This window comes from Myripristis murdjan, chromosome 16 (genome assembly GCF_902150065.1).
Source record: "Myripristis murdjan chromosome 16, fMyrMur1.1, whole genome shotgun sequence".
Classification (NCBI taxonomy): domain Eukaryota; kingdom Metazoa; phylum Chordata; class Actinopteri; order Holocentriformes; family Holocentridae; genus Myripristis; species Myripristis murdjan.
This window is the reverse complement of record NC_043995.1, coordinates 34,301,567-34,324,066: the sequence shown is the minus strand read 5'-3', so window position 1 is coordinate 34,324,066 and position 22,500 is coordinate 34,301,567. Positions and strand designations below refer to the sequence as shown.

The following is a 22,500-nucleotide window of genomic DNA, read 5'->3' as shown; positions in this document are numbered from 1 at the left end:
CCAGTGGAGACATGTGGACTGTCTTGGACTTTGAGGCTGAGCGGTTTTGTTGTTGGAGGCTTGTTCAGTTAGAAAGAAGAGCTGCTTCAAAAAGTTCATGTGTTGAAGCCAAACGTCCCGCAGCATCCAGAACCTTCTGCCTCAGCCGTCTGTCCGTCTGTCCGCCATCAGAGGAGAAACAAACACAACCTTCAAACTTCTGTCTGTCTGTCTCTGTCTGTCTGTCTGTACGGAGCACAAAGCCAAACCTGCGCTGTTTCTCTGTAAATGAAATATTTAATGAAAGCAATAAAGATTCCTGTTATTTTCTGAGTGTGTGAGTGTGAGAGGAAACACGTGGATCTCTGCAGACACAGCAGATGACAGGTGGATCTGATCCAAATAAAAGTTGAACTTCTGAAAATTAAGACAGATAAATGAACCACTTCACTCACATTTTTGTTTTATTCTACAAAATAAAGCGACACAACGAACAAACGGCTCCCTGGTTTATGTCAGAGCTCTGCATGCAGTCAGGACCAGGGACACAAAGGCATTTGTCTCATAGCATTTAACAAATCAATAACTTGTTTGTAAATAAGATTTTCTTCTTTATTACCCACAATGCCTTTGGATCAGGTGAGCCACACCTGCGAGTTTAAATGCTGAAAGGTGAAGGCGATGCAGGTTTGACAGGCTGATCCAGGAGCAGCAGCTACAGCAGAGCGAGCAGGCAGAGCAGCAGACTGACGGACAGCCCGGCGGACAGACGCACCGCCTCGCCGGCCGCCGTCACGCTGCTGGTGCTCGCAGTACTCGTGCTGTCAGGTGTAGTAGCAGCTGTAGTAGCAGGAACTTTAGGACACAGAACAGAATACAATTAGTGTACATATTTACACACACACACACACACACTCTGCTGGAGCACTGCACACTGAGGACTGTTGAGACTCAACTGGAAGTGTGCTGTAGTCTGCAGGTTCACCTGGACACACCTGGACACACCTGTGCTAATCCCATCTGCTCACTTCGGTCAACCCTCTGCGGTTTGCACAGTGTAGCTTTAATACTACTACTGCTATGTGTACTGCTGCTACTACTATTTCTACTATTACTCATGTGGCTCCTGCTACTAGTACTAGTACTATGATTTATACTCCCATTATTACCACGACCACTCTTAAGTACTGCTGTCATTACTACAACTACTGTGACAGTAGAAGCACCACGAAGGCCTGCTGATCAAACTGGAACCTGATTTACATAAAACAGCTACCAGAAAACTGTCAGTATCAAACCGTCTCAGTATCCGTGTCAGACAGTAGCAGGTAGTATCAGACAGTAGTAAACAGCCTCAGCCTGCAGTAAACAGTAGTAAACAGCCTCAGCCTGCAGTAAACAGTAGTAAACAGCCTGAGATGGTCTCAGACAGGAAGTGCTTACCGTCGTGGAGCAGCATGGCCTCGGTGACGGCCAGCGACCCGTTGTGCGGCGCCGGCTGGATCTGCAGCAGCTTGCACATGAGCGGGTAGATGTGGATGCTGTCGAACGGCTCGGACACGTAGTTCCTCCTGAAATCAGGTCCAAAAGCCCTGAAGATCATCTTCATGTCCATCTCTGTGTTGCTGAAGCCGTGATCGCCTTTGTTGACGTAGACGATAAACCTCTGTTTGCAAAAAGGAAATAAAGGAAAAGTGAAAATATGCAAACACAAAACTGACTCCAGGTCAGATTCCAGGGCAGTCTGAGTCAGATTCCCCTCTGCCTGTCTGCTGTTGATCAGGCCTTAGGGTTAGTCTCTGTCTGGCTGGTGTGCCCTCTGACCTTTGACCTCCTTGTTACTGGTGTCTTGTATGACTTGTCACTGATTCCTCTGCTGAGGTCTTTGAATTTGCTCTGGAAAACTGTCACATAAACAATAAAATGTTAAGTTTTAATGTGAAGGTAGATGAATTCCTCAAATGAAGTAAAAGAAAAAAAAGAGATGAGGCTTCTGTTACATTGATTGTGGAAGCCATATACATCCTCCTCTCTGCTTTTCTCTGTATCCTTTTCAATATCCTAGTATTGATTTTGATCTGATCTCTTGGATTTGAGCCCTCAGGTTTTGTCCACGTGCAGCTGAAAGTGTCCCCATTCTGACTCTTTCTGTTCTCAGTTTCGGTTTTATCCAAAACATTAACGTTATCATATTCAGTCGAAAAGGACAAAACATTCAGTAATATTGAAACGATGGCATGCTGAAGTTTGAGCTAAAAATGAAACCTACAGAATTCAGGTTGAATCCCAGATCCGCAACGATCAGGATGGGAGTCAGGCGGTCACTTCTGGCGAGGTGGAAGCTCTCGGGGAGCTCGTCCTTCTTGTAAACCGTGAGGTTGGGCGCTTTGGACAAGGCATCGAAAACCTCCTGCTCCATGCCGGGCCGCGGCGTCAGGATGCCAAACCCGCCGTAGTCGAGGATCTCGAAGCTGGTGAGCTTGAGCAGGTTCAGGTACTTGTTCAGGATGATCTCCTCCACCAGCGGCCGCTTCTTCACGGTGGTCATGCCGTGGTCCGAGGTGATGATGACGTTCAGGCTGTCGGTCAGGTTGTGGTGATCGATGGCCTCCCGCAGGTATCCGATGGTGCGGTCGATCTGCGCGATGATCTCCTTCCTCTTCGGGTGGTCCGGTCCTTTGTCGTGGCCCACGTTGTCCGGCTCGCCGTAGTACAGCGTCACCAGGTGGAAGTCCTCCTCTGAGAACCAGCTCATCACCTTGTCGATGTTCTGCCTCCACTCGGTCTCGTTGTCGTCGGGGTGGCCTTGCTCCGCCACCAGCGCTCTGTTCACCGCCTGGCCGCTGTAGTTCACCGCCCCGCCCGGAAAGAAGAACGAGGCTGTTTTCAGACCCTGGGCGAATAAATAAAAAATGAGAGTCATGGTTAATAATAATAAATACAGTGATAATAAACTTGATTTGTATAACGCTTTTCAAAACACAGTTTCAAAGTGCTTTACAGAACAAATGAAATGACACACACTGTAAAGATAAGAGGAGGCGAGGTTACCAAAATTCTTTTCAGTTCACTGGTTCGATGTGGGGAACCAAAGAAAAGAACCTCAGATTAAGACTCACTGAGCCGGAGGAAGTTTTGCAAAATCCAGAATGTGTTGCTGATAGGGCTCTTAATCTGAAGGGATCGATAATCCTGATGGATGGCTCACCTGGTTCTGTGCGGTGATCCACAGCGGCAGAGCTCCGTTGTCCCACCACTCCGACGTCTTCATCGTTTTCTTTATGGGAACTTTAAGGTTGGTGGTTTGGTTGAACATGAGGTTGTGGACGACGCCGTGGTCCTCGATCCACCGGCCTGCGGGACACAGGACAACAAACACTGCACAGGGGTCCCAGCCACAGACCGGACAGCGGCTCTCTGGCAGCAGCTGCTGTCAGACTCAGACTGAGCTGGATATTCCTTGAGTACCAAACAAACATACAAGCCTTCAGTTTATTATTATTATTATTATTATTATTATTATTATAATCGCCAATATAATTATTATTATTTTTATTGTAGTTTTTATTTATTTATTTATTTATTTATTTGTTTTTCATTGTTTCATTTTTATACTTCCTTTTAATTGTTTGTTTGTTTGTTGTACTCGAGGAATATCAAAAAAATGCTTTTGAGGAAGTTTCAAACCGACTTTTCCATGAAGGAAAACATCTTTTACTGTTTAATGATGGCAGGAAATCAGAACACTGGTATTATTATTATTATTATTATTATTATTATTATTATTATTATTATTATTATTTTATTTTATTTTTTAAGTATGACCCTCGGTGTGTGTGTGTGTGTGTGTGTGTGTGTGTGTGTGTGTGTGTGTGTGTGTGTGTCTTACCGGTGATGGTGGTGAAGTGGGACGGGGAGGTCATGGTGATCGCGGGGGGAGTGATGTACCTGGCCTTCACCCCGTCCCGGACCAGCTGGTCCAGGTTCGGGGTGTCCACGTCCTGGTCGTAGTCCCACCGGAAGCCGTCGAAGGAGATGAGCAGCAGCCGGTTGGGGCCGCTCGTGCCCGCCTTGTCCAGCGGCTTGGCGGCCGCGCACAGCGCCGCCGTCACCGCGGTGAGGACGCGCAGGTAGCCGTGCAGCCTCATGATGCAGCAGGTGTGCTGTGTGTGCCGCCGGGCCGGAGCCGCCGGCTTCATATGGGACTGATAGGAATCTGCTGAGCGGCTCTTCTCAAGGCCGAGACCTTGGAGGCCGGCGGCCCTTATCAGCTCTTATCACCTGTGGACCGACAGGCTGCAGGCGGCACACCTGAGCACCTGCGCTCCAAACCACAGTCCACACAAACCTTTGGTCATTTACATTTGAAAATTAATTAATTAATTTAGAAAAAAAAAAAAAAAAAAAAAAAAAAAAAAAAAAATCTTCACAGACCTAACTGATGTGCTCCAGTGTCAGCCCCTCCCCTCAGGCAGACAATACAGGGTTCCCCTCAGGCAGGCGATACAGGGTTCCCCCTCAGCAGCAGGGTTCCCCTCAGGCAGACGATACAGGGTTCCCCCTCAGCAGCAGGGTTCCCCTCAGCAGCAGCCCTCAGAACCTCCTGTGTGTACTGTGGCTGTCCATGTTGATCACTGTCACACACACTCTGAGAAAACAGAGCTCATCGCTGCACCCTGAGGGGTCCAGCAGCCTGTCCCGGGGCAGGACCCTCCGAGCTGCTGCTTCTGTCTCCTTGTGGTTTGTAGCTTGTAGAGTCCAGTCTGCTTCCTGTGTCATAACTACAACACTGAGGAGAGCCGGATCAGCTGTTTCTCACATCCACACATCTACAAAACTGATTTCACTTCAAGGCGACTTAGCCACAGCCTACAAGTTACTCTACCCTTAAATTCATATTTTACCTGATTTATTGATTTATTTATGTGCTAATTCAGAGGAAATGGTGCATGTGTGTTCCTGTTCCTGCGTGGGAACACGTGGACCTTTTCGGCTCTGAAAAAGGTTCACATGATCACCTTGAGGTCCATTAATCAGCCCTGAAGGGGGGACATTAATGTAGATTGTAGTTTGGGGACAGAAGTGGACTCCTGCTGTGCCTCTGTCTCTGACAGTGCATGATGTGTGCACTTTTTCTGCTGTGCATTTGAAGGATGAATGTATGATTTTGTCCTCCAGACTCTGTGGTGTCCGAGGCCAATTTCCCGCTCGGGCAATAAAGTCTATATCTTATCTTGTGTGCAATGTTAATGCACAACAGTAAATACAGCGTCTGCGCCGGTTCAAAATGATTCAGCCACCCGTGAGGAGTCCACCTGTCAGTCCGCCTGTGAGGAGTCCACCTGTCTGTCCACCTGTGAGGAGTCCACCTGTCTGTCCACCTGTGAGGAGCGGACACACTGCCAACACCCCCCTGCTCATTCCTCCTACTGACTCTGTTTTCATTTCATGTGATTCTGTGTATGTATGCAGAGACACCCACAGCTAATGCAGCTGATAGCTCATTAGATAAATACACACACACACACACACACACACACACACACACACTACTCTGTGGTCAGCCAGAATCTGCAGTACATCAGAGTACATGTCAGTTCAAACTGATGAAGTCACAGGATGATAACGCTCAGTGTGTCTGTGGACGATGTCAGGACCTTTTTCAGGTCAAATATTTCAGCTGTAAGATTGAATAGTGACGTCTCCTCTTTTCCTCAGGATTGTTTGTGACGGCTGTGTTGGCGTCTTTAAATCTGAGATTTTATGATATTCCGGTTTGCTTTTCATATTTGGGACGTGAAAGAAAAAGTGCATTTCAGGCTGGTTTCTCTCTCTGTCTCACACGCGCGCGTGCACACACACACACACACACACACACACCTGGGCAGCAGCAGAACTCTGTGTTCCTTTACAGTGGGCTATAAAGCAGACAGATAAGACAGCTGATGATATCAGAGGGAAAATGCTTTTAATGTGACGTCGAGCAGCAGGCTCAATCTGCAGCGTCTCTCTTTAGCTCTGCACCTCAGCAGGGGAGGAGCGTCCCCTGACCCCTAACCCTAACCCTAACCCCTGACCCCTGACCCCTGACCCCTGTGAGGCCATATTATGTCCAGCAGGAGAAATATAAAATGTCACCAAACTGAAATACTTCAGTAAAGTGACAGACCCTCAAGACTGAAGGACTGCAGTCGCTGCATGTTTTCAATCACACAGAGCCAGAGGCAGCCTGCAGGAATACTACAGTACAGACAGGAATACTACAGTACAGACAGGAATACTACAGTACAGACAGGAATACTACAGTACATATACAGAGGGATATTATAGTACATATACATGAAAATTTCAGTACACAGAGAGGAATACTACAGCAGGTCTCTGTAGAGTGAAGGCTCACAACAAATGAGTCCAAAGTTATTCTGATCGTCTTCGTCCCTCTGAGACCCAGGAGCCCAGGTGGGAGCTTTTATTTTGACAGGTTTTATTTATTTCCCCCTCTAAACAAAAAATTGTTTCATTGCTTTTTATTTATATGTAGGCCTATGTAATTCTGAATTTTGTGGTAATTCCATGACGATTTTGTTGTAATTATCTATCTATCTATCTATCTATCTATCTATCTATCTGTAACAAGAAGAAGAAGAAGAAGAAGAAGAAGAAGAAGAAGAAGAAGAAGAATATAAAGTAATAAAGTACTCCTGATATGATTATTGATCAGTGCTCCAGACGGGACCGCAGGTGAGCTCTTCCTCGTGCTTCCTGCAGGGGGCAGCACTCACTTTTTCATGCTTTGGAAGCGAGCGGCTCTGAGCGGAAGCACTTTTATTTCCATGAGAAACACCAGAAACACTTCCGGCAGGGGAAGCAGAAGGTCCTTGGCTGAATCCAGCGGAGAAGCTCCAGCAGCTGAGAGCTTCTGTCCCGGCGGTGAGTGTGAGTGTGTGTGTGTGTGTGTGTGTGTGTGTGTGTGTGTGTGTGTGTTTCTTACTGATCTGATCGATAGCCTGTGTCCACCCGGGCGAGCTAGCCGTGTTAGCCGCTAACCTCATCAGCGAGGCCGGGAGTTTGAATGCTTTGGTTCTTTATTCCAATCTAATCTAATCTAATTTGATCTAATCTAACCTGGTCTAACCTGTGGCTGCTGGGCTCGCGCTGCCCCGCTGCGCCTGTCCGGTCAGAGTGAGGGTTTGTTGTCCTGCAGCTCGGAGCAGCTCTAAAGGTTTAACTGAGCTGTAGCGCCCCCTGCTGCTTCATTTCTCTGCCGAATTTACCCGACGAGCCTCACCGGTGTGCAGCCTGCGGCCCCGTCCCGCCCGCCGCGCCGCTGGAGGCGCATGGGAGGGACACACGGCTGTTTGAGCAGTTTGGTGCTGCACAGGGAGCAGAGCAGCCCCTGGCCCGGCTCGGACTGCAGGCCAACACAGAGAGCCAGTCTGCAGCCGCTGGGACGGGGCTGCAGGCTGGACGTCCTGCTGCCGGGACGCCCTGCTGCCGGGACGCCCTGCTGCCGGGACGCCCTGCTGCCGGGCCGCCCTGCTGCCGGGCCGTCCTGCTGCCGGGACGCCCTGCTGCCGGGCCGTCCTGCTGCCGGGACGCCCTGCTGCCGGGCCGCCCTGCTGCCGGGACGCCCTGCTGCCGGGCCGTCCTGCTGCCGGACCGCCCTGCTGCCGGGCCGCCCTGCTGCCGGGACGCCCTGCTGCCGGGCCGCCCTGCTGCCGGGCCGCCCTGCTGCCGGGCCGTCCTGCTGCCGGGACGCCCTGCTGCCGGACCGCCCTGCTGCCGGGCCGCCCTGCTGCCGGGACGCCCTGCTGCCGGGCCGCCGTGCTGCCGGGCCGTCCTGCTGCCGGGCCGTCCTGCTGCCGGGCCGTCCTGCTGCCGGGACGCCCTGCTGCCGGACCGCCCTGCTGCCGGGACGCCCTGCTGCCGGGACGCCCTGCTGCGTCCTGCTGCCGGGCCGCCCTGCTGCCGGGACGCCCTGCTGCCGGGACGCCCTGCTGCTGGACCCATCCTGCTGCTGGACCCATCCTGCTGCCGGGCCGTCCTGCTGCCGGGACGCCCTGCTGCTAGGCCGCCCTGCTGTGGGATGCCCTGGTACGGGACGCCCTGCTGCTAGGCCGCCCTGCTGTGGGATGCCCTGGTACGGGACGTCCTGCTGCGGGACGCTGCATGGGCTGTTCTGCTGTGGGCCCCGAGCCTCATGTTGTTCTTGTCTGTTTCAGGCATGTCGTCATTCTGGAGTCTGAGACCGGCGCTGACGTCACTGCTGCAAGGCAAGAAACACCACAACCCTGCACCCTGAGAGAGACAGACAGGCAGGCAGACAGACAGGCAGACAGATGGACAGACAGGCAGAGAGACAGACAGGCAGGCAGACAGACAGACAGATGGACAGACAGGCAGGCAGACAGACAGGCAGGCAGACAGACAGACAGACAGATGGACAGACAGGCAGAGAGACAGACAGGCAGGCAGACAGACAGACAGATGGACAGACAGGCAGGCAGACAGACAGGCAGGCAGGCAGACAGACAGGCAGAGTGACAGGCAGACAGACAGGCAGAGTGACAGACAGACAGACAGGCAGGCAGGCAGACAGACAGACAGACAGACAGACAGGCAGACAGGCAGAGTGACAGACAGGCAGACAGACAGACAGGCAGACAGACAGACAGACAGACAGCTCCCTCACTGGGCTCAGGTGGAGCGTGAGCAGCAGGACCAGCTGACTGAGCTGCTGCAGTTTGTTTGTTTTCATGATTCAAGTCTCAATAATTTTTTCAGATGATCGAGAGGGGGTCTCAGTGGATTATTTAATCTGTAATGTGAAATGAAGTCAGTCTGATGGGAAGAGTGATCGGTCAGACGTCTCCCTCAGGATTCTTCTGATGAGCAGATCAAAGCTTTTGATCGGTGACCTCAGACCTGATCAGTTCAGTCAGTCAGTGAAGTGACGGTGAACACACACACCTGGAGTCCACCTGTGGGGGCGGAGCCTCTGTCTGAACCTTTATTTTGGACAGACTTGCCTTATTAACCCTTTGAAGCCCAGGCTCTTATTTTGAAAAGGATCAGCTGTCTTTCACCTTCTCAACAGAACTCACTTTAGTTTGTCATTTTCTTGTAATTTAATTTAAAACATAATAGTAATATATAATAGTATAATAAATAATACATAAAATAATCATGATAATTCTATAATGATTTTTTCTTGCCATTTTATTTATGAATTCATTCATTAATTTAATTCATTCATTCACGGACACATGTTTGGATGACATCTGTTTGGTTGTTTCTCCTCTCTGCAGCGTCGCAGAGCGCCTCCTGGTGGACGGGAGGGCCGCTCCTCTGCAGGAGCATGGCCACCCTCAACCAGATGCACCGGCAGGGGCGGCCCAAGCCGCCGGCGCCGGCGCCGGGCGCCACGTTCGGCCGGCCGCAGCTGAAGGCCGTCGTCCTGAAGACCATGATCCGTAAACCCAAGAAGCCCAACTCGGCCAACAGGAAGTGCGCCCGCGTGCGGCTGTCCAACGGGAAGGAGGCGGTGGCCTTCATCCCCGGAGAGGGACACAACCTGCAGGAGCACAACGTGGTGCTGGTGCAGGGCGGCCGCACGCAGGACCTGCCGGGGGTCAAGCTCACGGTGGTGCGGGGCAAGTACGACTGCGCCCACGTGGTCAAGAAGAAGCAGTAGGAGCGACGGACTCTGTGTGTGTGTGTGTGTGTGTGTGTGTGTCTGTCCCAGCTGTTTAATAAAGATGTGTGCTCTTCATGCTCGAGGCCGTCCTGTTTGTTTCCACCGGCTCATGAGACGGACTCTTATTTTGTTGATTTGATGTATTTCCTGTTGAAACAGGAAGTGTGGGCGGGGCGCAGGCGGCTGTACAGAGAAATGTTTTCTGTTTCAGGAGATTCAGAGATCTGTCCAGTTTTTTAATTCATGAACAAACCAGCATCACTGACAACCAGATGCAGCATCAAGACAAGAAAAAAAAAAACTAGAAGAAACAATGATAATAACAATATTAATGATAAAAATTAAAGGAAAATTGTGAGTGTGACAACATTCAGTAAAAACCTGTGAAGATAATCAGGCAGTGTTCAGCCTCTGCTTGGACTGCAGTTTTTTGTGGTTCTTGGTTTTTATATTTTGAAAACCTGTTGAGTTTTATTTGATTTTCCTCTTTGCTGCCTGCAGCGCTGATTAGGAAAAGTGCTTCGTAAATAATCATTTTCATCCGTGAATGTGGAATTTGAAGGATAAACGTCATTTCCGTCCTGGTTCCTGCAGTGCGCCGTGCGGAGCTGCAAATCGAACGCACCCCGTCCCGCCGCCGCTGGCTCCTCCTCGCGCTCAGCTCAAACGTGTCGTTTGTTTTTTACGTCACCGCGCCTGGCGAGCCGAGCGGGGCTCCGTCTGGTTTTACGGATGGTTATTATTAATATTATTATTATTGTTATTTAGTGTTTGATCTGCGGAGCTCCCCGGCGGCCGGGCGGGGCAGCTGGCCGGGCGGGGCAGCGCGTCCAGAGGCGGACGGAGCCGGAACCGCAGTGCCAAGGTAGCGGCGAACCGAGCTAGCCTTAGCGTTAGCATTAGCATGAAGCAGAAGTGAACAGTTAAATGTTTTCCTCGCCTTTCTGTGCCCGTCGCCTCGTTCCCCCGCAGAGCAGCGGGACCCGCACCGGGACCCGCACCGGGACCCGCACCGCGGCCGCCCTGTTGCTCTGCTCATGAAGCTGCTGATGCTAATGAAGCTAATGAAGCTAATGAAGCTAACTAGCCTGTGCTGCCCTCGGCCGCTCTGATTGGCTGCAGCGCGCGCCACCTGAGATGCAGTTAATGAGTTAATTTAATTATCTCGTGCCAGCTGTGACATTAACAGACCGTCTGTTCATGTTTAGCTGTTAATTATTGAATATTCTGACACTCAGCGTCCCTCCGCAGCTCCTCCTGTCCGGTCTGACCAGCTCAGTTCAGCTCAGCTCAGCAGCTCGGACATAAACTCTCTGCCTTTTATCAAAGTCTATAATGTTCAGTTTGTGTTGACATTGTGCAGAATGTGTCTCTTTAATTCTGTGTTTGTTACTGAGGTTGTAGTTTGCAGAGGTCTGCTACTGGACTGCATTATACTGACAGGGGTTTCTGGTTTTTGTGCTCTCAGTTCTGTTGGACTGGACTGCACTTTACTGACAGCTGTTTCCAATATTCTGTCCCCCCTCATGGATATAAATGGGGAGGACAGAATAGTGGAAACAGCTGTCAGTAAAGTGCAGCACTAACTATGAGCTCAATGCCAAACACAGAAGTGAATGAACTCCTCTGTTACCATGACAACAAGACAAGCTGAGCATTATAGGCAGCAGGAGAGGAAACTGTATGGCACAACAGCTGGACTGGATTAGATTAGATAGATGCATGCACCAGCAGACTTAATGTAAATATTAATGTAAATATAATGACACAAATATTAAAGCCCCTGACGTGTTGCCTAGCAACAGCTTTGTTTAGCTCATAGCATTGAAAGTGGGTTTCCACTGACAATCACTACTGCAGTTTCTGTGGTTCAGCTGCTGTTTAGAACTACATATCAACGAAGAGGAATAAATTATTAGGAATCAGAATCAGAAATACTTTACTGATCTACGAGGGGAAGCTGGCTCTGCTGCAGCTGCTCAAAAAATAAAATAAAAAATAAATAAAAAATGCATTAGGGACACGTATTAATCCTGCTTTGTGCATTTTTAATCTGGATTTTTTATTTTTTTTTAATGTGCATTAATATTCTATACGTATGTATAAATATGTGCATTAATTGTACTTCATATTATTACTAAAGATATTACTGAACATTTGGCCTTCAGATAAACTGCCAGGCTCAGTTACTACAAATACTGCAAAAAATACTTCAACCACTGAGGCAAGTACTTTACCTTCAGTAACGTCATAATATTATTGTAAGATTAATGCACGGTTTTTACTCAGTAGGATTCAAAATGCACAAAGTAGGATTAATGCACATATTTCTCCATAATGCATTTGAGGATCCGTTTTGCTCCGGGGACAAAATGTGCGGCTGAAAAAATTAATAAATCCTAATAAATCACAATACATGTTATCCCAATACTCAGCATATTGCACAGTGTTTGAATCACATTATTATGGTATCGTGACTTCAGCATCGTATCGTGGTCACGTGGTGATTCTGAGCCTGAGTCACACTGCTCAGCTCGTTCCCTCAAAATCCACCAGAACCTCGGCTGTGATGACTGATGACCAGCTGAGCTTTAGGACCTGTAAGGATCTTCAGGACCTGTATGGATCTTCAGGACCTTCAGGACCTGTATGGATCATGTGACCTCCGTGGCGCTCATTCTGATTTGTCCTGAACAACATGAGGAGAATCAGACCACACCTGAACCAGCAGCTGGACTCCTCTGTGGCTCCTCGCTGGAGGAACGAGCTGCCAAACTGCTATTCCACCTGCGGAGTCGCTCTCAGTTTGTCAGAGGAGGCTAAAAACTCAGGGAACACCTGCTCACCTGATGGACTGTATAACTATAATAATAATAAAAAAAATTGCCTCTGTGCTTTCTTCCTTCCTCTCTGCTCTTGCTGCTCTCTCTGTCTCCTCTCTGCTCGGCCTTGTAGCTCCTCTGTCCTCTGGACCAGACCCAGAGCTTCGTGGATCTTGATGTCGTTGTTTTCTCCTGAATAGATCTTTGCTTGCTGGTCTATAAAACCTCACATGTAACTGTAACTGTAATTGTGGTCCAAGCCCAGACTGAAGGTCTTCAGGCTGTGCAGAGCAGCTGGTTGACCTTCAGAGTGCAGAGGCTGGTGCTGCTGTGAGGACAGAGCCGTCTGTGTGTTTGTCTTGCAGAGGCCGGTGGCGTCCTCTGCTCTGATGCTGTGACAGGAAGTGAAGACGCAGGGAGGAGATGAACGGACAGGAAGTGGAGGCAGAGCACAGAGGAGAGGAGGGTCGGCGGCTTCCTGATGAAGGTCAGTTCCTCTGCTGTCAAACTGGAACAACGAACGCTGTAAACTCACTGCATTCATAAGAAACTGAAACCTGCAGTCACGAGGACAGCTGGGTTCAGTTAATTGAGCTCTGCTAATCTCATAATCTCTTTCATATCTAAACTTTATTGTTATTGTAACTGAAGTATCCAGAACTGATAACCTAACCACTGAAGTGTTTTAGGAACAAAGTCAGTCATGTCTGTGCCGCCATCTAGTGGTCATATATCGCACCTGCACTCACCTGGCATGTTTATTTTTCTTTGTCCTTATGTGTGCAGGTGCACACAGCCAACATTTCCTCCGTAAATGTTAAGATGGTTTTCTTTTCATATCCCAGGGCTCCCAGGCTGGGCGATATATTGATATCTTATCAATATCTCATCAATATCATGATATGAACCTAAATATGGTCAGGGATTTCAGATATTCAAATATAGTGATGTAGCATAAGTGATGTTTTAAAGACCGGTTTTAAAGACTGCATTTCAGGAAAGAAATGACATTTTCTGAATTTATTAGAACAGTGGTTCTCAAGCTTTTTTCAAGAACGTTCCCCTTGGAAATAATTTTTTGGCCAGTAAAAAAAAAAAAAAAAAAAAAAAACGAGCAGAAAAAGTGCTCCTGTGGTCAGAGGGTCAGTCCAGTTGGTCCTGACCAGTTGAGCCTCCTGTGGTCAGAGGGTCAGTCCAGTTGGTCCTGACCAGTTGAGCCTCCTGTGGTCAGAGGGTCAGTCCAGCTGGTCCTGACCAGTTGAGCCTCCTGTGGTCAGAGGGTCAGTCCAGCTGGTCCTGACCAGTTGAGCCTCCTGTGGTCAGAGGGTCAGTCCAGCTCCATCAGGGTGAACCAACAACCTGATGCTGAGCAGATTCTCTTGTTTGTGTTTCTGCTTCTTCTTCTCTTCTTCCTCCTTGTTTCCAGCTTCAACCACTGATCCACTTTCTGGATTTGTTTGGTCTCAGAGTGAACAAACGTCACGACCACGGCAGCAGATTGAAACCACAAACACACACACCTGACACCTTCAGGAACCCAGAGGGAGAACTGAGGAGAACATGGGATTTATCAAACTGACAGTTACAGTTTGATTGAACTTATTATAGCACAGGCTCATTATTTTAGGAAATTATGCCTCATATGTTTTTAAATCTGCTTTGGAAAAAAAAAAAAAAAAAACTCACACTAACATCCCCTGCAACGTACCCCTAGGGGGACACGTACCACCATTTGAGAACACCTGTATTATACTGTTTTGTTCTAATATAGGCTACTGTTTTGTTTCTGATACCTGCTCGGTCATCACATCCACATCACTCATGATTATTTAGCAAAAATCTCAATTGTCACAATATCAAAAACGAGGCATTTGGTCGAAGATATCACACCGGGGCTGGGCCCCGGTGTGACCCGAGCAGCAGCTTGGCCGTTGGTGCAGGTGTGTGTGTGTGTGTGTGTGTGTGTGTGTGTGTGATGTGGAGGTGAAGTCCGTGTCTCTCGCCCCCTGCAGGGCTGCCTGCCGTCTGTGACGCCGAGCTTCCGTCCACATCCGTGCAGCCGCAGCTCAGCCTGGACGCCCGCAAGTCCAAATGTCACCGCTGCCGGGTGTGCGGGAGAGAGTTTTCCCGGCCGTACCGGCTGGCGCAACACATGAGGACGCACACCAGGGAGAAACCATACGGCTGCTCCGTCTGCGGGAAGCGATTCACCTGCAAGAAAAATGTGGTGGTCCACCAGCGGGTTCACACCGGCGAGAGGCCGTACGTCTGCTCCGAGTGCGGGGTGAGCTACGCCCAGCCGGGCTGCTTGCGCCGCCACCGCCTGCAGCACGCCGCGCACAAACCCTACCGCTGCTCGGCGTGCGGCCGCAGCTTCGTGCAGCGGCGCTACCTGACCCAGCATGAGCGCACCCACAGCGGGGAGCGGCCGCTCTCCTGCCCGCTCTGCCCCAAACGCTTCGCCTCCACCACCGGCCTCCATGACCACCAGAGGAGCCACGGCGAGGAGAACCAGCACCGCTGCTCCTTCTGCCACAAGGTGTTCTCCACGCCGTCGGCCTTCAGGGATCACCTCAGGCTGCACACCGGCCAGAAGCTCCACCCCTGCCCGCACTGCCCGAAGGGCTTCAACCGGCCCGGGCTGCTGAGGAAACACCTGCGCAAGCACGCCGCAGACCAAACTGGCCCGGAGAAACCAGCAGGGGGCGCCAGCACGGTGAGACAATATGATAAAACTACATCAACATCGTGATATGAGCCTAGATATCGTCTGGGATTTTGTACATTGTCGTATCTTATAGTATAAGTGTTGTCTTTTTCTGGTTTTAAAAGCTGCACTACAGTAAAGAACTCACCAGCCTGACCTCGCTGCTCTATTAATTGTCTTTACTCACTTAATTATGACACAGGCTTTTATCAAATATCTCATTTGTCAGAAAACTCACTGTGTAAATGTTCTGTGATAGCACCACTAGTCATCGTCACACCATCAATATCAAGGTATTGGGACAAAAATATTCCATATCACCCAGGCCTTGCTGTAACTAATAAGTATTTTCTTTTTAAATTAGTCCATTGATTATCTTTTTGACTATCCAATTAATTTGATCTATAAAGTGTGAAAAATGAAGCCAACGTCTTATGGGAGATGATCCGAGTCCAAGGTGACGTCTTCCAGTGTCTTCCTCAGTCTGACCAGCAGCCAAAAGAAACTCCAAAATATTAATTTGATAAAGATATGGACAAACAAAAGGAAGACAATCTTATTTCATCAGTGACTAAAATGATTCATCAGTTATTAAAATTATGTCAATGTAGTAACAAGTAACAAAAAAAAAAAAAAAAAGGATTAATTTTAATGATATAATCGGAGAAAAACTTCTTGGAGAAACTGGAAAGAGGTAGTGTTTGATATTTTTACTTTTTTGATGGATAATCTAAAATTTTTTCTGCCAATCAACTAATCAATGAGCTAATTATTTCATTTCTGGTTTTCACCACCAGATGTCAGGCTTTACACGGGTTTGGGTCTGATGTTCAGTTGGTCTTTAAAAACATCACTTACAAATAACTCTTAGATACATTATTTATATAGCAAATACCAGGCAAGGCAAGTTTATTTGAATAGCAGCTTTCATACACAAAGCAATTCAAAGTGCTTTACAGAGGCATAAAAATACATGAAGAAAAGTAAGGTTCAGAAAACATGAAAAGTTTAACATCAATAAAAGCAGAAAAAAGCAAGAAATCTTTAAAAATGATAAAAGCAGAAAAAACAAGAACAAGCAAACAGTGTGTAAAAGGTAAAAGCTTAAAATAGAGGATTAAAAATGAAAAATGACGGCAAAATAACAGAATAAATTATATCATTCTCTCTGCTGCATCCTCTGCCCTGATTTTCTTACCTCTCTCCGCCATGTCTGTCTAATAAAGCAGAAATGCCCAAAAATAATAAACAAACAGGCGTGATCAGAGGGAAAAACTAGCATGGTCGTGTTCAGTGGGGTCCCTTGACCTCTGACCTTCAGATCTCTGAATCAAAATGGGTTCTCTGGGCACCCATGGTTCCTGGACCAAAAAAAAAAAGAAAAGAAAAGAAAAGAAAACCTATTTTTCCATGTTTTTTTCTCTCAGACCCTCTGCCCCCCCGCAGAGCCCCAGCCTGAGGGTGGCCGTCTTTACTTAAAAATATGAGGGTACTGCTGTGGGGTTTATTAGAAGAACGTGAGGGGACAGGAAGTGGGACGGAGTTTCAGTGGAAATTCAAACCTCTGTTTCCCGACACACACCGCGGTCACCTCACACACACTCCGTCTGTCGCTGTGTGTTGCAGGGGGGCGACGAGGCGCCGGGCGGCAGCGCGATATCTGAGCCGGCCGCCGCCCCCAACGGCCTGCAGGACGTCCCGCAGGAAGCTGCACCGCCCGGTGAGACACACACACACCTGAACACCAAGGTGACACACACACACACACGTCATACATCATGTTTTCACTCTCAGTTCATTGATCCATCATGTTTTCAAAGACTCAAATAATTGTTTGGGGTTCAAAGTGTGAAAAATAACGCCGGAGTCTGAGTGATATCAGGTGATCATCTCGTTATCTGGACAGAGAGATCAATATCTCTCTGTCGATATCAGATGGGTCAGCCTGAGACACAAGAGGATTGTGTCTCAGGCTGTTCTGATGAATAAAAGAGTGAAACCATAAAAGTAAAATCATTTATTATTATAATTATTATCAGAGTGAAAGTTCTTGAGCTGCAGCTCTGATGGTGTGTTTTGTGCTGCTCTGAGATCAGTTAAGGTGCGTCCTGTCGGCTCTGATGACATCGTGCGTCTCTGGGCAGACGAGCCGCCGGCCCACAGGAAGAAGCTCCACACCTGTCCCGTCTGCAGCAAGAGCTACCCGCGGCCGTCCCGCCTGAAGGAGCACGTGAAGATCCACGCGGCGGAGAAGCCGCACCGCTGCTCGGTGTGCGGCAAGGCCTTCTCCACCGCCACCAACCTGCGAGCGCACCAGAAGATCCACCTGGCCGACAAGCCGCACCCCTGCAGCATCTGCCCCAAGAGCTTCCTGCGGCCCTGCCTGCTGCGCAAACACATGAGGATCCACATCCGGGACGGCCTGGTCAGCGACCCGCACGCCGGCCCCGCCCAGGTCAGCGACCCGCACGCCGGCCCCGCCCAGGTCAGCGACCCGCACGCCGGCCCCGCCCAGGTCAGCGACCCGCACGCCGGCCCCGCCCAGGTCAGCGACCCGCACGCCGGCCCCGCCCAGGTCAGCGACCCGCACGCCGGCCCCGCCCAGGTCAGCGACCCGCACGCCGGCCCCGCCCAGGTCAGCGACCCGCACGCCGGCCCCGCCCAGGTCAGACGTTTTCTGTATTTTAATGCCACCGAACAGTGACCTCATGACCTTTTCCTGAAACTCACTCCTGCAGCTTAAACAGGGCCTGGACCAGCTGTGCCAGCTGTCTGTCACGCTGTTTCCACCTGACATTCACCTGCACCTGGGTGACCAGGTGATCAGGTGTCAGCAGCACCCAGTGTGTCCTCACCAGCCGTCTGTCCTCTGTGCTGCTGCAGCGAGGCTGTCTCCCAGCCAGACGCTGCTAAGAACACAAACCGCTGGGGTTTCCACTGTCATGCTGATCGGCCTGCAGCCTGGTCCCGTCCACACAGCCAGCAGGAAGCAGCCAGCAGGAAGCAGCCAGCAGGAAGCAGCCAGCAGGAAGCAGCCAGCAGGAAGCAGCCAGCAGGAAGCAGCCAGCAGGAAGCAGGAAGCAGCCAGCAGGAAGCAGCCAGCAGGAAGCAGCCAGCAGGAAGCAGGAAGCAGCCAGCAGGAAGCAGGAAGCAGGAAGCAGGAAGCAGGAAGCAGCCAGCAGGAAGCAGCCAGCAGGAAGCAGCCAGCAGGAAGCAGCCAGCAGGAAGCAGCCAGCAGGAAGCAGGAAGCAGCCAGCAGGAAGCAGCCAGCAGGAAGCAGCCAGCAGGAAGCAGGAAGCAGCCAGCAGGAAGCAGGAAGCAGGAAGCAGCCAGCAGGAAGCAGGAAGCAGCCAGCAGGAAGCAGCCAGCAGGAAGCAGCCAGCAGGAAGCAGCCAGCAGCCAGCAGGAAGCAGCCAGCAGCCAGCAGGAAGCAGCCAGCAGGAAGCAGCCAGCAGGAAGCAGGAAGCAGCCAGCAGGAAGCAGCCAGCAGCCAGCAGGAAGCAGCCAGCAGGAAGCAGCCAGCAGGAAGCAGCCAGCAGGAAGCAGCCAGCAGGAAGCAGCCAGCAGGAAGCAGGAAGCAGGAAGCAGCCAGCAGGAAGCAGGAAGCGAGGGCTTAAACTTAAGACCAACTTACTCCTGTAGAACTACAGACAACGGGATTTTTTTCCCTTTGGATGTCACTTTGTGTGTTGTGTGTTTGACTGCCTTGGACTGGCCTGTCCTGCTGCCAGCTCTCTCTCTGCACATCACATAACGTCCTCGTTTCATCAGACGGCGTGGATTTGGCGTTGGACGTTGTCCTCTGACAGCGAGCAGAGCCCTGACGTCCTCCTCTGACCAGGACTGCCGCTTGTCCTCCATTTTTTTGTTCTCTGTTATTTTTCTGCCACAAAGCTGCTGTGCTGACATCTGGACTGATCAGCTGCACCGTCGCCCCGCCCACAGCCAGGTAAACCCCGCCCACAGCCAGGTAAACCCCGCCCATAGGGATTCTCTGGGCCCTCAGCATCTGGAAACTGGGCGGGACAGTCCCACGGAGGACCAGCAGAGACCGGAGGAGACCGTGGAGACACAGCCGGCCTCGGCGGCAGCAGCACGCCACGTTTGGCTCGACAGTGGAAAGACGGCGACTGTGGTCCTGTTCCCACCTGGCATTCACCTGCAGCTGGGTGACCAGGTGTAGACAGGACCCGATGTGTCCTCAATGCATCTTGATGTCTGATCACTCAGGCCACATTCAGAGGCCTGGGACACTTTTGTGTAAAGAGACATGTGACCCAGGACAGATTGAAGGACCGCCCACTCACCTGCCGCCCCCCGTCTTCAGCTCTGGTCCAGTTCAGCATCAGGTTCAGGTTGATTCATCCACTGCAGCTCAGAGCCGACTCTCTGAGAGCCGCTGGAATAATTCAGTAATCTGAAGCGATGAGCGCGAGCCTGTAATCACTGACAGATGTGAAACACGTCAGAAGTGACTGACGGCAAACTAAAATGAGGTTTTTAATTTTATTATATATTTTTGTGTGGAAAGAGGACCAAAAAAGTACGAATTTCATTGTACAGTGTAACCGTGTTTTACTGTACAAATCGCAGGTGGACAGGTGAGGCACAGGTGAAGACTGCTGTGTTGCTGCAGTTTGAAAAGCCTTGTACCGGTTGCAGCTACGGTGGCTGAAAGGGCCATTCTGTGCGTCCTCTGGCCGTCAGAGAGTTTTAAGTGGCTCTGTCTCAGTGTCTTCACCAGACGCTCACTTCTGTTTCTGTTTCAGGAATCCCAGCTTCACTTTAAATTTACTGAAGAGGAGCAGGAGGGGGCGGAGGAGGGGGAAGAGGGGGACGGGCAGGTAGGATGTTTTTATCCACACACACACTAACACACACACACACACACACACACACCTTGCTGGTCGTGGTTCGTCTGCCTGCAGAATGCGGATGAAGACCAGCAGCATTAAACTGTGAAACTCACTCCTGCAGGATCCAGAGGGCCGGTTGAGGATCTCTGAGCCTTTCATCACCAGATCGGTGGAGTTCCTCGGAAACCATGGCAACGCAGGCTTGTCGGTGGGCTTGGTGCTGGAGAACGAAGAGGACGGGGTGGAGAACGAGGACGTCAGAGGCTTGATCAACTCGGACGGAGAGGAAGAGAGCTGGAGGCCCGTGGAGATCGGTGAGTTTTTCTGGATTCTGTGTTTCCAGATGAATTGATATTAAAGCCACAGATTTTCTGCATTTTGCAGGAAACACAGCTTTTTTGCAACTCTGCTACAAATTTTGAGCAGTTGGCATAAAATGTGGTACATCACATATCTAGACCAAGCTGGAGAAAAGTAGCATTTTTTTTTTTTGACATGCAAGACTGTGTTCCCAAAATGTGCTTTAAATTTTTGAAGACTAGGTGAATTTTACAAAAGTTACCAAAGGTCATGAACACATTAAGATATGATACCTGTTCAGGTGTGTTCACTGAACTCATGTACCTGAGCACACTGTGCTTCATCAGTAGGGGGCGCTACAGGTGCTAACGATTAATACACTCCTGATCAAAATCTTAAGACCAGTTGAGAAATTGCAAGAATTTATATTTTGCACTGTTGGATCTTAAGAAGGTTCTAAGTAGAGTGTGGATCCCTGACAGAAAATGACACTGAATCCACATTTTTGCCAAGATTTGAGCTTTTAAAGGCTGTGGTCTTAAACCTTTAATCAGCTGATGAACAGCCTATTTCAGTTTCATGGTTGTTTGCAATAAATTGCTGACTCAATTTTTTTTTTTTTTTTGTCTCACTCCCATTTCTTCTTTTTGCATTTTGAAGCTCTACTTAGAACCTTCTTAAGATCCAACAGTGCAAAATGTAAATTCTTGCAATTTCTCAACTGGTCTTAAAATTTTGATCAGGAGTGTATCGTGTAAAGAGGTAACTGGAATCAAACAAAACTAATGCACACATCAGAAGGTCTCAGCTGATGCAAGAAGTTTGGCTCTGATTTGGTTAAAGTGGGCGTGGAGTTTTACATCAAGTCTTATTTTCAAAGATTTCACATTTCAAACTTGAAAAATTATTAAAACGACACCACAGGTCCCAGAGAGCTGAGATCTGCTCAGCACGACTAAAGTTTCACTGCAACCTGGTCAATTCAGAGGCTGACATCATATATATATATATATATATATATATATATATATATATGTGTGTGTGTATATATATGTGTGTGTATATATATTTATACACATATATATATATATATATGTATATATACACTATATACACTATTTTACATAGAGTTTGGATCTGTCAGGTGTGTCACCTGTTTTTCAGAGGGTTCCATTAAAAGTGTTAATTATCTCAAGACGAGCCTGTCTTACCCCTGAAGCAGAAATGTGCAGGAGTGTCGGTTGTTATGAGTTGGAAGATGTCAGATATCAGGGCGTCTTTTATCCTGCAGACAAATAATCTCACTTTGACAGATTCAGCTTCTCTCATGATGGTCTCCCTCCTCCAGCAGACTCAGATGGCCACTGGGAGCTCCAGGTTTTTGGCAGTGGCGATGGCGATGGCGGGAAGAGGCGGCACTGCTGCCCGGTGTGCGGCCGCGACTGCCAGAAGGCGTCGGCGCTGCAGAAGCACCTGAGGATCCACTCGGGCGAGCGTCCGTTCGAGTGCCTGACGTGCGGGAAGAGCTTCACCCAGCAGGTTCACATGACCGAGCACCAGAGGATCCACACGGGGGAGAAACCCTACACCTGCTCCGACTGCGGCAAGAGCTTCACCTTCTCCAGCGCGCTGCGCCGCCACCAGCGGCTGCACACCGACGCCCGGCCGTACCAGTGCGCCGTCTGCCACAAGAGCTTCAAGCAGCAGGGCTCGCTCAAGAGCCACGAGATGATCCACTCGGGCGTCCGCTACCCGTGTCCCCTCTGCAGCAAGAGCTTCAGCCGCCCCCTCGAGCTCACCTACCACGTGGGCGTGCACTCCGAGGCCCGCCCCTACTTCTGCAACATCTGCAAGAAGAACCTGAGCGGCGCCCGCATCTTCCGCAAGCACATGAAGAAGCACGAGTCGCCGGCCTCGGTGCCGTCGTCGCCGTCGGCTGCAGCGGAGGAGGAGGCGGGGACGATTCCAGATGTTGAAGTGAACAAAACCAAACACTGAGCCACACGCGACTCAGGATGCTTTAAAAGTGACTTCATGAACAATCAGCCTGCAGCGCCGGCTGCTCCGGGGCGTCCGGCCTCCACGCCGCCGCCTGAGGTTTATCAGCAGCCAATCACAGCAGGACCGGAACCTGCTTGG

General features: G+C 49.9%; 3 protein-coding genes across 8 annotated transcripts in view; 2 read left to right on the top strand and 1 right to left on the bottom strand.

Moving 5' to 3' along the window:
- Positions 1–446: 446 nt before the first annotated feature.
- Positions 447–4,178, bottom strand: LOC115374358 (ectonucleotide pyrophosphatase/phosphodiesterase family member 7). Its single transcript, XM_030073216.1, has 5 exons — positions 3,869–4,178; positions 3,188–3,333; positions 2,249–2,872; positions 1,423–1,645; positions 447–834 (listed from the first exon to the last, which is right to left on the bottom strand). The coding sequence occupies exons 1-5, from the start codon at positions 4,176–4,178 to the stop codon at positions 695–697; spliced, it is 1,443 nt and encodes a 480-aa protein (XP_029929076.1). The 3' UTR covers positions 447–694.
- A 2,587-nt stretch (positions 4,179–6,765) lies between these two features.
- Positions 6,766–9,751, top strand: mrps12 (mitochondrial ribosomal protein S12). The gene is made up of 3 exons (XM_030072482.1): positions 6,766–6,909; positions 8,202–8,252; positions 9,288–9,751. The coding sequence occupies exons 1-3, from the start codon at positions 6,768–6,770 to the stop codon at positions 9,671–9,673; spliced, it is 579 nt and encodes a 192-aa protein (XP_029928342.1). The 5' UTR covers positions 6,766–6,767; the 3' UTR covers positions 9,674–9,751.
- A 529-nt stretch (positions 9,752–10,280) lies between these two features.
- Positions 10,281–22,500, top strand: part of LOC115373868 (zinc finger protein 271-like) — a 24,800-nt gene continuing 12,580 nt past the window's right edge. For 2 of the 6 annotated variants that reach the window (XR_003929568.1, XM_030072477.1), the window contains exons 1-8: positions 10,282–10,541; positions 12,864–12,985; positions 14,511–15,214; positions 16,832–16,925; positions 17,302–17,870; positions 19,975–20,049; positions 20,183–20,375; positions 21,710–22,500. The exon at positions 21,710–22,500 is cut by the window's right edge. Coding sequence is in view for 5 of the 6 variants with exons in the window: in XM_030072477.1 (XP_029928337.1) it covers positions 12,922–12,985; positions 14,511–15,214; positions 16,832–16,925; positions 17,302–17,870; positions 19,975–20,049; positions 20,183–20,375; positions 21,710–22,359 (2,349 nt within the window). In the remaining variant the exon portion in view is untranslated. Of the gene's footprint in view, positions 10,542–12,464; positions 12,485–12,863; positions 12,986–14,510; positions 15,215–16,831; positions 16,926–17,301; positions 17,871–19,974; positions 20,050–20,182; positions 20,376–21,709 lie in introns of those variants that run through there. The other 4 variants (XM_030072480.1, XM_030072481.1, XM_030072479.1 and 1 more) reach the window with 4 other exon arrangements.